General features: G+C 36.2%; 1 protein-coding gene across 1 annotated transcript in view; it reads right to left on the bottom strand.

Moving 5' to 3' along the window:
• atp1a2a (ATPase Na+/K+ transporting subunit alpha 2a) overlaps window positions 1-16,284 on the bottom strand; it is a 56,113-nt gene that overhangs the window by 25,743 nt on the left and 14,086 nt on the right. The window contains exons 7-11 of the mRNA XM_044135367.1: window positions 13,464-13,581; window positions 11,726-11,994; window positions 7,194-7,392; window positions 4,849-4,958; window positions 1,276-1,410 (exon numbers count right to left, since the gene is read on the bottom strand). Of these exons, the coding sequence (XP_043991302.1) occupies window positions 1,276-1,410; window positions 4,849-4,958; window positions 7,194-7,392; window positions 11,726-11,994; window positions 13,464-13,581 (831 nt within the window). The remainder of the gene's footprint in view (window positions 1-1,275; window positions 1,411-4,848; window positions 4,959-7,193; window positions 7,393-11,725; window positions 11,995-13,463; window positions 13,582-16,284) is intronic.

A 16,284-nucleotide genomic window follows, 5' to 3' on the forward strand; every position in this document is an offset into this window, starting at 1 on the left:
TAAATGGGTATTTGGTCAAACTTGTTATAATCTTCATTAAAATGAAAATTAAAAAAACTCATTTGGTTTTTAGAAGTGAATAAATGCATTATACTACAAAAACACAGAAAAAAATCACAAGTGATTAATGTTTTTGAATAAACTGACGTCAGATAAAAGTGATTTTTTTTAAGATAAAGCATTTGATATCATTTCTTGTTTTATATGTCTTGAAATATAACATTTTAAAACTACCACTGTGCAGGTTTAAAGAAGCCACTTGGTTGATTACTAATATGGTAAGTTTTATATTTTAATGTAAAATAAGCCCTCCCCATTTCCACAACCTTGTACTGATAAATCTGGATAGAAAATGGAGGGATGGACTTCAAGGGAACAGAGTTTCTTTCCCACCATTTTTACAAGTTGTGCAATTCCTGAAGGAATCATTCATACTGAATTAAAACAATAAACTTCAGCCAGGATGGAACTCAGCAAGGCTTTCTACCATATATAAAGACTGCAATGGGCTCCTGTTAGAGGTAAGCAACTAATAACCCAAGAGCTTATTAGTGATGAGACGTGACTGAAAATAATCAATGAACTTTTAAGTTTGTATTGTCAGTCTGCAGCACTTTGATTTTAGCAAAGTTGCATTGCTCTTCTTTTTTTTTGGATAATTTTCCTTTGTGTTAATTTTCATCTGTATCTGCACTCAAAATTTGGATGGAAGGTTAAAGCCACTGAAAAAGTAAAGAAGAATTTGACTTTTTTACTCAGAATTGTGATTTCAATCTCAAAATCTAAACTATTTTCTCAGGATTATCAAGACATCAGAAACAGATTTTTAATTTCAGAACTCTGACTTTAATCTCAATTTGACTTTTTAATTGTTTTTAATTGTCAGAAATCTGAATTTTTTTTTTTTTTTTCAAAAATCCTCTTCCATACAAACCCACATTTCACAATTTTTTAAAACTTGTAAACATTTGGAAAACATTTTTAAAAATGTATATTTCATAAGTAGACCTGTGGAAGTCTCAGATAGGTTTCTTTACATTTATTATATTTGAAAATATTTAATAGTATGTCCCAGATCTAAGAAAGGAGCCAATTTTATTAAAGAATTGAGGTAGGTATAGTAGAGAAGGATCTTAAATGTTCGTTTGTGTTTTAAAGTTTAGAGGTTACACAAAATGACATGGATGTGTTCTCAGTTTTCCAAAGTAACAAACTTCCAACGGGATTTCCCTACAGCACCAGCAGAAATCCTTGAATGGTTGAATTGATGTTTACCTGGTACTTGTTGGTGGAGTTGAAGGGGATCTCAAGCACTTTGGGATTTCTGGCTCTCATGTCACGAACATTGCCTGAATACAGCTCGATGCATTTCAGCAGGGCTGACTCTGACGCGTCCCCCGCTGTGTCCCTCTGGGGAAACACACAGGATCACATTAGCGCAGTCACTCATATCCGCATATTAAAAAATGACTCACGGTTTGTGTTTATGGCAAAGCGGCGAAGGAAAACTTTTTATAGTGTCTTATTTAATGGTTTAAATGAGATACCTTTGAAAACTTTGCTTATTTCCATTATGGTTCTCATCAATGATGCAGGCAGCAAAGCCACATCAACAACAATGATTTGGCCACAGGCTTGTTTTTACAGATATAAAAAACGTTAGCAATAAAAACCCAAAGCCTAGTTCTGAAAATAGAGACAAAATAATAAACTGACTAAAAAAGGTTCACAGATAAAAGATAATGCATGATTTTTATGTCTCTCTCAAGCTCAGCTTTTAACATTTTGGATATTAGAAAGGCTTGGATTTAATAGGTTCCGATGATGGATAAATGCTGCTTGAGTAATGAGTCAGATCATTATTACAAACAGCTGAGTTATTAAGAGTCGTGACCTGAAGGAATTGGAATCCCATCAGTTGTTCTTTTGACTCAGTCCTCCAAATGTCATGCCTCGCTAAAGTACACACTTTTGCCACATTACAACCATAAACAGGTATATACATATTTTTTTTTTATTTGGAGTTCTTTTGTGATATACCAACATAAGGTAGTCAATAATTGTGATTTGGAAGGAAAACAATGCATGGAGATAATTTTAAACTTTTATCATTTTACCTTTTTAATCTGCTAATAGTAACACAAATGTTTCATTTAGCGCTTTAGCTAATTGTGAAAACGTTTAGGACAAATCTTAAATCAATCTTTTCAAAAAGTAAATTAGAACAGACTAATTTACTTGCCTGTTTTGTAATTTGTCAGGTAAATAAATTTAATGTCTATGTAGAAGTTTTGATTTTCAACTGTTTCATTCTCTTATTTTGAAGTGTGTACAGACTGTTTACGCAGCAGATCCATTTTTTCTCCTCACATTCTCTCTTTCTCCCCCCAATATCTTTATTTCAAGCAAAAGCATACAGGTACAAAATAAGAGGTAAGTAGAAGTCCCAAGCAACCGTAGAGTGTTTTATTGCCAAGAGGCTAAAATTAATCTGAGTAACATTGTTACTGACCTACAAAAATTTATGTTTTAAGAAAATGTTATAAATGTTGTCTACTTGCACCAACATCCCCGCAGTGAGTCACAGAAATGCAAATGTTAAGACATACTATTTCACAAAACACTTAATGGATTCATTTTGCTTTTATTTTTTGTGCTTTTTGAAGGTTGAATTAGAGTTTTGTCACCAATTTTGAACTAACTCTCTGTTGATAAACCACTCGTATTGGCTTTTATGAAAATTCCAGGAGGATAACAACAATCCTTGGTGCTGGATTATTAAAATCAGTGCAAAAGTGATGACCTGATGCCCAAAAAGCCATGGGGGAGTTCGACGGGGACAAGAAATTTCTCTTTGTTTCTGTTTATTCATTCATGAACAGCCGTGAAACAAGGACGAGCGCTCCGCGAGATTTGTCCTTGTTTGTGCCTTTTCATGAATGAATAAATAGATCAAGGGAAATTCCATTTCTCTGTCTTCACAAGTGCAGATGGGGACTTGTTTTAGTAATGGTGCCAGCGCCTGCACTGCTGTGTTTGACTGCTGTCAGGAGACACATCTGTTGCTCTGTGCCTGGAGGAAGCCGGGCACCACGAGGGACAGACAGGCTTCAGCAGAGGCGTTTGTCCTCACACAGAAGAAGTTGTAATCCAATAACTGCGAGCCACACTGAGAATTCCTTCAGGTCAATGAAGCACAGGCTGGAGGAAAGCTGCTGCTAGAACATTGGGATAATATTGACTTACCTACTCAGCAGTGTGTGTGTTTTTGTTAGTGTGGGTGAGTTATTTCTCAGGGTGTACTGAATAATTCTCTATGTGTGTTTTTACTTGTGAGGTTAAGCGTGTAAGTGTGAAATGCAACGTTTGTTAGGTAGAACTATTTTTCTTACTGTTGGTCTGTCAAGCAAAGCACCTTCCAAACTATCATGCATATTTATGTTTTTTTCTCAGTATCTCCTACGTACAATTTTAGAATAATTCAACCTCTCAGTATATTTAAACATGTTGAAGAAATTCTATCTTGTTACTTTTTTATATATTTAGAAAAGCTCAGGTGAATTCTGGGAATAAAGTCAGAATTGTTTTTTTTCAGGTTCTCTAATCCACTTCAGCAGGTTGAGATGCGAGGCAAGATATCTTCAAGAAACAAAAGTCAAATACTCCTTTATTTATGTATCTTTAAACAAAACTCAGGTTACAACGGTTTGCTAAAAGAAGCATTTAAACTGATACTGCAACATGGAACTGAAGTGGCTCTCAGGTTGAAGTAAATCAGCAAAGGCAATGAAACCATTTAGTCCGCAGTGATGTTGTTTGTTACTGTAGAAACAGATTTAAATAATTGTTTGGTTCTTGAGTCCAGAGATTTGTCTGACATTTACTTTAGCACCTACAGCAGAGAATCACTGAAATATACATGACTGTATATTTAATGAGTTTTGTGCTTAGAAATAAAAAAAAAAAGTTGTAGTGTGAAATAAAATTTGCTTCCAACAGATTTGCTTTTCCCCCCTCATATCTAAATGTTTTGGTTCATTAAACACATTTTAATATCAAGCAAAGACAACCTGAGTGAATACAAGCAGCAGTTTTCAAAATTCTGGTTTTCATTTATCAGTAAAATGAAGAAATCTCTAATAGAAACTGTCTGAAAACATACATGACAGCCAGAAAAACCTGCCAAGAAAGGGCAAGACCACAAAGACTCACAGCAAGATACTCAGAATGGTTCATAATGCTGAAAAGATTTAAGGTTCTACATCAGTGATAGAAAATGCATGTGGTAAAATTTTATTTGACTTTTTTTTTTCTTTACTTTCTTGCTGTTGCTTCATTTCTATAAATGTTGAACACTGAAATTGGTGCCATGATGTGTTGATCCTTCTCTAAAATTTATTTTATTTACTAGCTGGAGGGAAAGCAATAAGAAAATTGGCTATTGGATGATAGTGTCTTCATTCCAGTAGACATTCAAAAAGTCTTATAATTTAAGAAGTCTACTCTTGTTTTCATATTGTACCTGCATATTTATGCCATACTTCTTTAATGTATAGGGATCAAATACTTATTTTAACAAGGCTTCTTTCTGAGCGACAGCTCACCTGACGCTCCCCTTATGTTGTTAACTTCACCCTACTGGCAAAGCAGTAGGCAAAATCATGTCTCATGAATTATGTGCATGCATTAGTTGATCCACATAAAAAAGCCGGCTCATAATGGCCTTGCATTAAACCAAATGGATTGTGTGCCACTGCTGTAAAGAGTCGAGATAATTCATGAGCCTGCAGCTTGATGTTGAAAACTTGTGTTATAGTGCGTGTCAGACTGTGTGTGGATTGCGGGTACCATCAGGATGGGGAAGTTCTCCTGTCCGGGTTTGAAAACGGCTCGATTGCACAGACCAGCCACGCGGGACAGGCACAGCCAAGTACCAGAGTTCTTGTCAAAACCGCAACCTGGGAGCAGTGGAGAGGGACCTGCGTTAGACTTTATTTAAACAGAGCTCATTCAGTATTCATTCAACTGACTCAACTCTGGGTTCACAGAGTGGCACTGGATATTGCAGCTAAATAACATATATCGAGGTCACTTAAGTTAAGAAAACTGTTTTTCTTTGATAGAAATAATTTTCAGTTCCCCAGTCTGGGAAATAAAACCCTTTTCTTTTTTTTACCTGGAATGTCTCCAAAATAAGAGCTAGTAGGAAATAGTTTGCATGAAAATTTGAGGCCTAGCCACCCAATCGAATTGAAAATGACCTGCAGTCTGCTGCATTCATTTTTCATATTTGCCTGCATGTCGGAGTACTCAATGTCAGTGCTACTGTGTAAACAGACAGGCAGCTTGTGGCTGGAGTTGTTGAGAGTGACAAACATGGGAGGAGAAGCCTCATAAAATCTGCAGCAGTTGCAAAAACAAAATGCAGCATGTCGTTTTCTTCTCTCAAAACCACCGGCTACTCAATGAAAGATGACAGAGTAGTCAGTGCTCATTATTATGCATGGAACACCTGCTCCTTTTCTGCCCAACCTTTTGGTTAATGCTGGAGGCTTCTCGATGAATTTTGGCTTCATATATCCTTCAGTGGTAGGAGGCAGGAATCCGATTGGCTGCGCAGCGGCAGTCCTGCTGAGGAAGAGCTGTGGGTTGTGCCACCCACTGCACACTTCTTCTCAATTAATGAAACCAGCAGAGTGAACGGTCATGTTTGCTGGCAGTGGAACTATTGGCCAGATGAATTTTGGCAGGTGGTCCCATTCCTCCTTCCTGCATTCCCTCACACTCTATAAATTGAACTTCCTTAATTTACAGCAGGAGAACTGACTGTGGAACACATCAACATTTTTCTCTGTAAATGTATTTCTAAAATGCTTGTAATAATGAAACTGACAGCAGATTTCGGATACATTTCAAGAAATCTAAATAAATAGATAAATAGATGACGCAAAAGAGGTCCAACAAGGCATGAAAATTTCAGAAACCAGCTGAAATATCTCAGAATATTTATCAGTCTATCTGTCGCACTAGTATCTCTCCTAGTGAGACAGACTACTGAGTGACAAGGAAACCTTTTTCAACACAGTTAGGACCATAATCCTATAATCCAGTGAGTACAAATTGAAACAATTTCACCATCAACCTGAGTTGACCATGAGCTCATTAATCCAGTAATCCAGCTACAGACCAGTAACAAGGGACTCCTCAGAGACAGCGAATTTGCAGGAACACATTTTTTCCATGAAAAGAACAAAGAGTTCAAAAAACAGAAATTTCTGCTTTCAGACTCACTGCACAAGACTTCACTGTTGAAGAAAATGCCTGTTAGGGTGTTTTCACACCTGATAGTCCGGTAGACTCGGTCCGATTGGGGACCAAAACAGCCACATTTGATCCATTTTCAGCTGCTGGAGTTTCCTTTCACACTGCAATGTGTCAAACAATGTAAACTCCTAGGAAATCCTGTCCGCTCCTTTCCATGTGAGGGCGCTACACCAAAAACCACTGAAGGAAACAACATGAATATCTCTGAAGAAGAGATGAGCACAACTTCCTTCTTTGCAAAATGTAAACAAAAATGGATCATCATCAGATTTAAGGAATGGTAGGATAAAAGACCACAAGCCATTTCTCCAGCTAGCGCTAGGCTTGGGTGTTTGCTTTGGTTGTATTTACCCAGAATGCCTTGCACTGTAGTCCACGTCCTGCTTTTGGAGCAGTCTCCACACTTGGCATCCACATATGCATTCAAACTGCACCAGAGTTCACTTCTATTGAACTGAGACAAATTACAACACTGATCCCCCCAAAAATATAACAGCAACAGTGAAGTTTGGGACTCAGAATGTCAAGGTGTGAGATATTTTCTCTGTTTATTATACTGGCAAACGTCATAAAATTAAAGAAAGAAAAAGATTTGGAAATTTCTTTCAAGAATTTGTAGATGAAAACAGGGTGGGCCTTTGATCCAAGAAAACATTCTGGCTTCAGAGAAACAAAATGAAGCTGCTAGATTTGAGTAAACGTATTTAATACTTTATTACATAAAACTTAAATTCTAGACTAATTTCCAGCTTGCCGATTTTTGTGTTGATCACTTGGAAACATTTACTGAGAAAAATGTTGACATGGTAAATCCTCATTTTTCCAGATCTCTCCTGCTCCTCTACTGTTTGAACTCATTTCTGTCTTACCGCTCTGGTCCTCGGTGGTGTCCGCTTCGTGGATCTGATTGTCAAACCACATGTGGGCCACGGTCATGCGGTTCTGGGTCAGCGTGCCCGTCTTGTCGGAGCAGATGGTGGAGGTGGAGCCGAGAGTCTCTACGGCCTCCAGGTTCTTCACCAGGCAGTTCTTCTTGGCCATTCGCTTGGCAGTGAGCGTCAGGCACACCTGGGAGGATGAAAGAGGAGAGGAAGAGGAGGAGATTGGAGGATGGTTGATTGTTACTTGACGAGCGCAAAGAGCATATGAATGCAGTGGTGCATTCAAGCGCTTGTGCTTGTGAAACCATGCGTGGTGAAGGTGCCTGGTAAGAGAATGAGAGGGCGTGTGTGTGTGTGTGCGTGTGTGTGTGTTTGACTGGTAAACAGCCAGTTAAGAGTCACATACAGAATAAAAAGACTGGACGAACATACACACCATAAGCTCCAATAGATTCTTCAACACAAACAAATTCAGACTGATGGCAACATTCCACCAAATATCTAAGAGATACACATTAAAATTCATAATTAGTGTGTTTAAAGAGAATGATGCTAAAAGAAACCAGTCACTGAACGTTAATTCATTTGCTGTGACTAGTGAAGTGTCGACTGATAGCATTTCAAACGCCATTACCATCAGTCTCAGCTCATCCTCCTTATTGCCAAAGGAAAACTTCATTTCGACAGTGAAACGTTTCAACTTTTCATTATGAATCACTTCAGAGAGCGCGTTAGGATCCAGGAAGCCTCAGGTGTAATTAGTTCTATTTCCATGTTTTGTAAACTGAACTAATGAACCAAAAACACAATATCAGGACTGTGGAAGTGACATAGCAGATCACATGGCAGAGCGTGACAACAGAAATTTACAACTGGAAATACTCCAAGCCAATCCCAAGAATCAAACCAGGCCAATCAAGGCCAAATTTAGAGATAAGTATCACAGTTCTCAACTAAAACCTGCATTACCTGGTTTTACACTATAAAATGTTCTTAAATCACTGCCTATTTTTGTGCACTGGTAGCGCATTACTAATTCAACATATTATTACTCCAGTAAAAGTAAGTGGTTGCTATCCACTTCTGTGCTTGTAAAGCTCTATAATTGGTATTAATCATGCATATTATGGAGTCCATAAATGAAACTGGGTATTCCTTATAATGTTAACAATCTTTCACCATTTATGATGTTGGTTAGATAAAGAACTCATTTTATTGGATGCTGCAGCTCCCTGTCAGACACAGCTGTCCCTGTGGGCGAGACCAAAGCTCAAAGCCTCGTTTTGCAAGTTTATGAAGTTAAAAAATTTAACAATAACTCTCCACTATCTAAAATCTATATTAGTAATGAAAAGTAAACTTTACCTCATTGTTTTCTTTTTTTTTTTTTTGGCACTGTTATTCAGTAAACGTGATGATCAGAGTAAGTTTAGCTTTTAAAACCTCTAACAGTTTTGGTAAATACATGCACTTTTTAATACACTTTCTTTCTCTGAGGCTTTTGAGTTTTCAGAGAGTACTTTTACATGTTTAAATTTTTGATCCTTCTCAGTTTAATAAATAATGATGTGGTGAAATCTGTGGTGAGTGTGGAGAGCAGATTTAAATCATTTTAGCTCCTGATAGAGATCCCCTCGTGTCCGCAACAAAATAAAATAATTAATAGTGGGTGCTTTTTTGTTTGTTTGTTTCTTAAACCATGGTTGCATTGGGTTTAAACGGTATGATTTAAACACTGGCTAAACCAAAGTTAGACTTAGATAACAGGGTTCATCTTGAGCTAAACCTTTCTGTAGAATGAACCTGGCATGCTGGATAATGAAAATCAAATACAGAATGTGTTGTAAATCATCTGACTTAAGCTGACGCTAAACACTTTTTTCACTCTGTACTGGATTGCCAAGGGGTTCTGCAAACTGTGACGTAATCTGACAGAAAACAGGGAGCTTTTTGCAGCTTGTCACCGTACCTCTAATCTCAGGATAAACGTATCTGCATATAAATATGTCTGCATATGAATGTGCATCAAATCTGCATAAAAATATGAACGTGTGTAGACAAGAAGCAACAAAAATGTCAGAAACATAGTTTATCTTTACAGGCTGAGCTAATACTGAATAACAAGTGATCTTTGGTTGAATGCAAGAGCAACATCTGTGTGGAGAAGAGACATTGGGCAGATGACAATCTCCAAATCTACAACAATTTTCCATATATTAACTTTTTTTAAATCATTTATCTATGTTCAAACAATTACTGTTGCTCTGAAAAGGAAGTTATTTCCCCGACAGCCAATGTGTCTTTTTTTAGACATCAACTGACTGCACTGACAGAGAGAGAGAGAGAAAATGAGTCACCAGACTTCATTCAGTGTAGTTTGAATTGCTTTGCTCCAAATAGCAAAGTAATCTGACAAACAGCTTTAAATGCTAATCATACTCTGTGTAAACTAAAACTATTTGGTTGAGTTCACAAAAATAAATCAAACATCACATTCAATCCACCATAAAGTTCAATTTTTATGTACTAATTTTTTTCTTGCATCTTTTTGGTTCTTCTTAGAAAATATAACTAAAGCAAAATGCTTGTGGTAAAACAACCAGATTTGTCTCAACGGATATATACTATAATTATTCTTTTGAAAGCCTAATATCAACTTTCTTTCAATAGCTTAAAAATAGGAAATCAAAAAGAGAGATGAATGAATGAATGTATACACACTCATTAATATTTTGGTAGATCTCCCTTGAGAAGTGAACAACTTAACTACTGATTTTTTAAAGTAGCCATCAGCAAGCTTCTGGCATGATTCTGTCTGGAGATTTAGCCACTCATCTTGGCAGAAGTTCATTTTAATTGGTTTATTTAAAATGGCTTGTTTCCTGGCATGTGTCCAGCTTTTTAACATAAATTTTTAATGCAGAGATGGGAGCTTTGGGAAGGTCATTCCAGAAGCTTGACATTACCCCACTGCGTCTATTCCACAACCAGTTTTGGTATTTGTTTGGCATCACTTTCCTCTAGAAACCAAAAAAAACAAACTGTGCCCACGTTTCACCTATCTGGACCAGGCTGCCACATGAGGTGAAAGGAAATTGGGTTAAGATGTTCAAAAATAACACAAGAACCACAAACGCTCAAACCTGCAGCTGGAAAAGCGACACCAACAAACTCAGTTGGAAATGTATATCTGGCTACATGATGGACAATAAAAACCTATCCAGGAAAAGGTTTTATGGTCAGATGAAGAATGCTTAAAAGAGCCAGAATGAGGTTTAGAATTGTCTAACATGGTGGTGGCAGCATATGGTGATGAAAACATCACCCAAAATCTGCACATCAAAGCCAGTTTTGGCCTAGACAAGATATGGAGGAGCCTCAGATTTAACCCTTTTAAAAAATGTGTGTATTATCCAAACTGATTCATTAACAAGAAGAGCAGTGAAATATTTAATTAGATTTATGCCATATGCCTTAGAAGGCACCTAAAAATATTTTGTACAGATGCAACACATTAATGGACATCTTGCCAAACAATAAGAAGGGCATAAATTCAAATTTTTTCAGTAAATGTTTGTTTTTCAAAACATCCCTGGTGTTGATTATTGTGTAATCACACCACCCTGGAAAAAGACTGTTAAAATATCTGATGAAAAGTCCAAAATATTAAATTCAGGCATATGATGAATGTAAACCAGAAGCATATTTTTGACACCACAAAAAAGTATTATTCTTTAATAATTTGTACCAAATGGAACATTTCCTTAACAAAATCCCACAAATATTTTTGTCTTTTTTAGTGCAAATATTTTAGTACATTTGAATGAAGAAAAAGTAACTTTTCAGCTAGTTTAATAAGTTTGTTTTAGGTTAATAATGTTTGGATGTAAATGCAAACACTAATAATTCCACTGACATTTTTTTAAACTTAAAACAGGAAAAATGTCATTTTATAAACACTTGTTATAACTGTTTATATTTTTTATACATATATATTTTTAATATATATCCAAGAATTATTTACTTAAAACAACTCATTACGTCTTGCTGAAAAGTTACTTAATTTTGTTTGTCTTATTTCAAGTGTACTAAGATATTTGCACTAAAAACTAAACAAAAATACTTGGTAAGATTTTGTGTTTTATAGTGTACAACAGTGGTGTCCTAAGTGTGGCTTGGGGGCCATTCGTGGCCCTTGAAATGTTTCTGTGTGATCCAAGACCACATGTCAAAAATGGTAAAACTTTGGCCAACAAGAAAAGAATCTATGACCCAAAAAATATGGAAATAGTTTGTTTTTCTTAGTTAACAGTACAAAATTCTTTTTATGTTTTGGATCTTGATCTTGATATAAAGTTTTTTTTTTTTGTTATTTATTGTGTTGTTTAGCCAGTGAAAAAATAATCACCACTTTTGCCAGTTTTGGCCTGCAGGGGACTAAAGCGTGTTTGTTCAGAATAAACTTCTCTAATCAGAAAACTTCTCCGCTCCCATTAAACCAAACCCTTTGCCCTCCTCACCGTGACCGTGGCCAGCAGGCCTTCAGGCACGTTGGCCACTATGATGCCGATGAGGAAGATGACGGCCTCCAGCCAGGTGTAGCCCAGGATAAGCGACAGGATGAAGAAGCTCATGCCCAGGAAGACGGCCACACCGGTGATGATGTGGATGAAATGTTCAATTTCGACGCTGATGGGCGTCTGGCGCACCTCCAGTTCAGACGCCAGGGTGGCGATGCGGCCCATCACAGTCTTGTCACCAGTGGCTATCACAATGCCACAAGCAGTGCCTGATGGGAGGCAGAAGCTCTGAGTTAGTTGTACACTAAACGTTGGGTAAAAACGACAAAGTAATCTAACATTAAAGGTCATTAACTTCACATCAACATACAAAGGGAAGCCTGAAATAATTGATCAAATCGGTAAGTATTTCAATTGGAAGCCTCAAAAAAACAAAATATTTTTATCAACATATTTTTCTTTGTAATAGGAGCTCTCTAAAGAAAATTCATGGTAGATCACAAAGTGTCAGAAGCAGCTTTCAGACTGGTGGCCTGATGCTGTCTCTGTGAGGAACATGAAAAAGGAATAATGAGTGTTTATAGTGAGGAAGTCATGACAGAAGGTAAATAATGTCTATTGTGAACATGAAGGAGGTCTGATACTGAAGATGATGGCTGAATGCAGAGCTGTGATAGATGGAGATGAATTATAGGTGCCTGCTAGAGACTGACGACTGGGCAACTAAACAGATGCTAAACTAGGTGTTTGAGCAAAACATCCATCCAGCTGGCTTGTACCTGTCCACCATGGCATTAAAATCACTGACAGCTGAAGTGATTTTTATTGATTATCCTGATGTAATGTTTCTATGGGCAGTACAACATGTCTAAAGCCACAAAGGTACAAAATTATCAAAGGGCAAAATCAGTGTCAGAAATTGATTAGTTCCTTTTTCTGTTGTCAAGTTTTAATAAGTCAACAATTCCATTTAGAGTATATTTAAAATCATTTAAAAATCTTCAATTAACTCCATATTCATTCAAGAATTCACAATAATTGAACCATAGACTTCTTGCATAAAGCAAAAGAATAAAGAGTTTTTCCTCTGACAAAGTTTTAAATTTGTTAAATAACTTTAAAAGACCCATAAATTCTTTATCTGTAGTTAGTCAAAGCAGTAGATGAATAGTTGAAGTGTTGCATTGTTTATGAAAAGTGAAATTACAGTGTGAGTGAAGGTAGTGGACTTTAAGTCAAACTTTGTTTTGTTTTGAGCGATCTTAAAAAATATGCACGTCTCACAATTACATTGTTCTTAAAAGACAAAGTGAAGAACATCTTTCTATTATGACCAAAAAATTTTCATATCTATTAATGTTAAAGTTTTTACAAACATCTTCCAAACCCAACAAGGAGAAACACTTTTATGATTTCACCTGTAAAATCTGCTGCAAAGATGAATGGGATAAATTTAGAGGAATCTGACACTGCGACACATTCAAAAGCATTTCAACTAGAGGTAAAGCTAACCAGTTAATTTTAAATATAAGCCTCACTGCCAATCCATTTTTTAATAAATATCAGATTCTTCACTCTTGTGTAGGATGCACACATGGAGGAATGCTGGCTTAGCTCATTATTACACTGAAACACCTTCATGGTTGGACAGAGTCATAACAATTTTTGCACCAAATGGTTTGAAGACAGCCATCCTGAGAAGATAAGAGGCAATCTTCGTTGGATTTGGCCTACTGACCCTCGACACAGTTGGTGGAAAAGAAACAGATGTTTCGGGTCTCCAGCGGATTTTCATGCGTTAACTCGGGGGAGCGAGTCTGAGGTTCAGATTCTCCTGTCAGAGACGAGTTGTCCACCTTCACAGGAAAAAAAGAGGAAAGATGGAGAAAATGTTATCCAGTGACACCGACGTACTAAAGGAGATAAAGGTGGAGAGAATTACTAGAAAGACGATGAAAAGGAACCAGAAATCATTTTTAAATCATCACAATAATATGACAAATCTGTGGCTTTTAATTTCAGATCTGAAGAAAGTTTGTACCACTAACATGCAATTTAATATTAATATTAATATTAAATATCTAATATATAAATAATAGGAAGCATTTTTTATTTGAGCATTTTCTGTATTTTTGAACACACATCTACTCTGTCACGTTTTGATGTTTCCTCCATGTTTAAGGGGCATTTAAGAAATATAAACCCTGCAATTATATCCTATTTATATTCTGGTCAAACAGAAGGCAATAGATTAATATACTAATTGATATTAGAAAACCAAGATTACAAAAACAGAAATAATACTTTAGCATTTTGTTAACGTAAAGGAACATTTTTATTGTAATATCTCTAAAGAGAAACTCAAAAGTGCCTCCAGCCAGGTATAGCCCAGGATAAGCGACAGGATGAAGAAGCTCATGCCCAGGAAGACGGCCACACCGGTGATGACGTGGATAAAATGTTCAATTTCAATGCTGATGGGCGCCAGACGAGATGAGAGAGGATTGTGTCCTTTGGATTTGACCCAGTTTTGTAAATAAAAAGATGAGAACTTCAGAATGGAAAAACTGTGGCTAAAAGTAGTTTTGAGATAATGAGAATCAAAAAAAAATGGTTCGACTGTAAAACTATAGATCATCGATGGGATAAAAGTTAGAAGACCTACTTAAGAAATCTCCATTTGAGAATCAAAATTAATATTTTTGACAAAACAATTGAAAAAGGTTCAAATATTTCATTATAAAACACTTAGGACAGCAGTGAGATTCCAATCCCAGTTGCCCAAAAGCAATAAAACAGAGCATTGGTGTGTTAATAATTACAAAAATATAAATCTAATGACAGAGTTTTAACAGATTATCATAAAATCTTTGGGTCCTGTAATTTTCATGTTACTGGATTTACAACCAGCCTTTTGGTTTATGATCAAATATGAGAGAAACTGATAAAACTACTAATATTCTCAGCAGACCATGGGAATCATTTGCAGTAAAGGTGATGACTGTTCACAAATGCAAAGTAAAAATATAGAAAATGTCTCCATGGTAACAAGACAAAGTAACAATGTCATGACTTTGGTTTGTGAACTACCTTTGCAAAGTTATTTACATTTCTTTTGTCTTGAAATAACTTTAAAAGTAAAATAATCAAATGAATTAAAAATAATTTTCCGAGTTTTTATCATACATCATATTTCCGTTTTACTCTTCTCTTTGATTAATCAAAGAGAGAATCAGAAAAATTTCTTTGGTTGTCAAAGCCAGTATGAAATGTCCCAAAAGAAGGCAAAAACAGATACATGTCAGGTACCAAAAACCTGCAAGGGTCCAAAAAAACCAAAAGTGCAGCGCTGTAAGCAGAGAGGGAACGAAGTTCAGTAACCTTTTCCACCAATCACAATGAGCAGGGATCATATCCTTGACTCAAACGTCTCTCGGTTTTCTAATCAAATGACCCAACAAAGGTTTAAAGAGGAGCAGCAAAAGCAAATGAGGTGGATTAGGTGTCATCCAGGACATGTTATTGTTAAATTGTCATCTCTGCTGGCCATAAATTGAGCTGTTAGCACATCATGATAGTCCTGATACTGTCATACAGCAACAGTTTTCAGTCAGAGGCCTCGTCAGATGTGTCGCAACACTGACAGCTACTGGAGATCCTTCCAGCCCACGACTATGACAAGTAAAGTAGTTTTAAAGTGAATTGAATGGAAGAAATAAATTACCCTTAAGAGTAAACTGTACTAAATCATAATACCTTAAGCTCTTGCAACTGATGTGACATATTTTTCCCTTCCTAATTGGTTACTCTCAGCTTATAACTGAAATTCCAGATGTTTTTTTTTTTTATTTCTTCAAAGAATAACGTTTGGAAAAAGTCAGACTTTTAAAGAAAACAGCAGCAGGTGAAGAGCTAATTGGATAAACCATCTGGTTTATCATCAGTCAGATTTTTAAATCCTTTTTTCTTTATGTTTCTTTATGTTTTTTAGTCCATGGCAGGGTCTTTTGAGTCTATGCTTGACCCAAATAAATTTCCTCTTGTATCATCATTAGGCCACAATCAATGTGTTGTTGGCAAATTATTAAATCCAAGCAAAAATACGTTATTATATTATTTCTTTATACCTTTTTCTCTCAAGTGCTCAGGCAGGAAGGTTTTTTAAAACACCAGATAACATACATCACTGTCCAAAGGTAATTTGTGTCCAAGGTTGCAAGCATGTATATATTAATGAGAGAAAAAACAAGGATGCAATCATTTTAAAAGCTTATACATTTGTAAACTAGCAGAACAAAACATCATACGGAGGGTCAAAGATTACTTTAGCTAAGTTGTCATGGTGACGGCCTACTGGAAAGGTGAAATTTCTGCATATAAGTTCATATTGCTTATTATAAAATTTTATATTCAATTCCAGTATTTTGTTGAAATTGACTTTTTGTGTGTGCGGTCGTTCATTCTGCTAATTAAACCCAACCACTAATAGCAACGGCCTTTTGTGGAGCATTGACTGCAACTTCTTTTGATAAGTTTGAATGCTAGTCAGAGCAAGGAAT

The sequence above is a fragment of the Gambusia affinis genome, linkage group LG12 (genome assembly GCF_019740435.1).
Source record: "Gambusia affinis linkage group LG12, SWU_Gaff_1.0, whole genome shotgun sequence".
Taxonomy (NCBI): Eukaryota; Metazoa; Chordata; class Actinopteri; order Cyprinodontiformes; family Poeciliidae; genus Gambusia; species Gambusia affinis.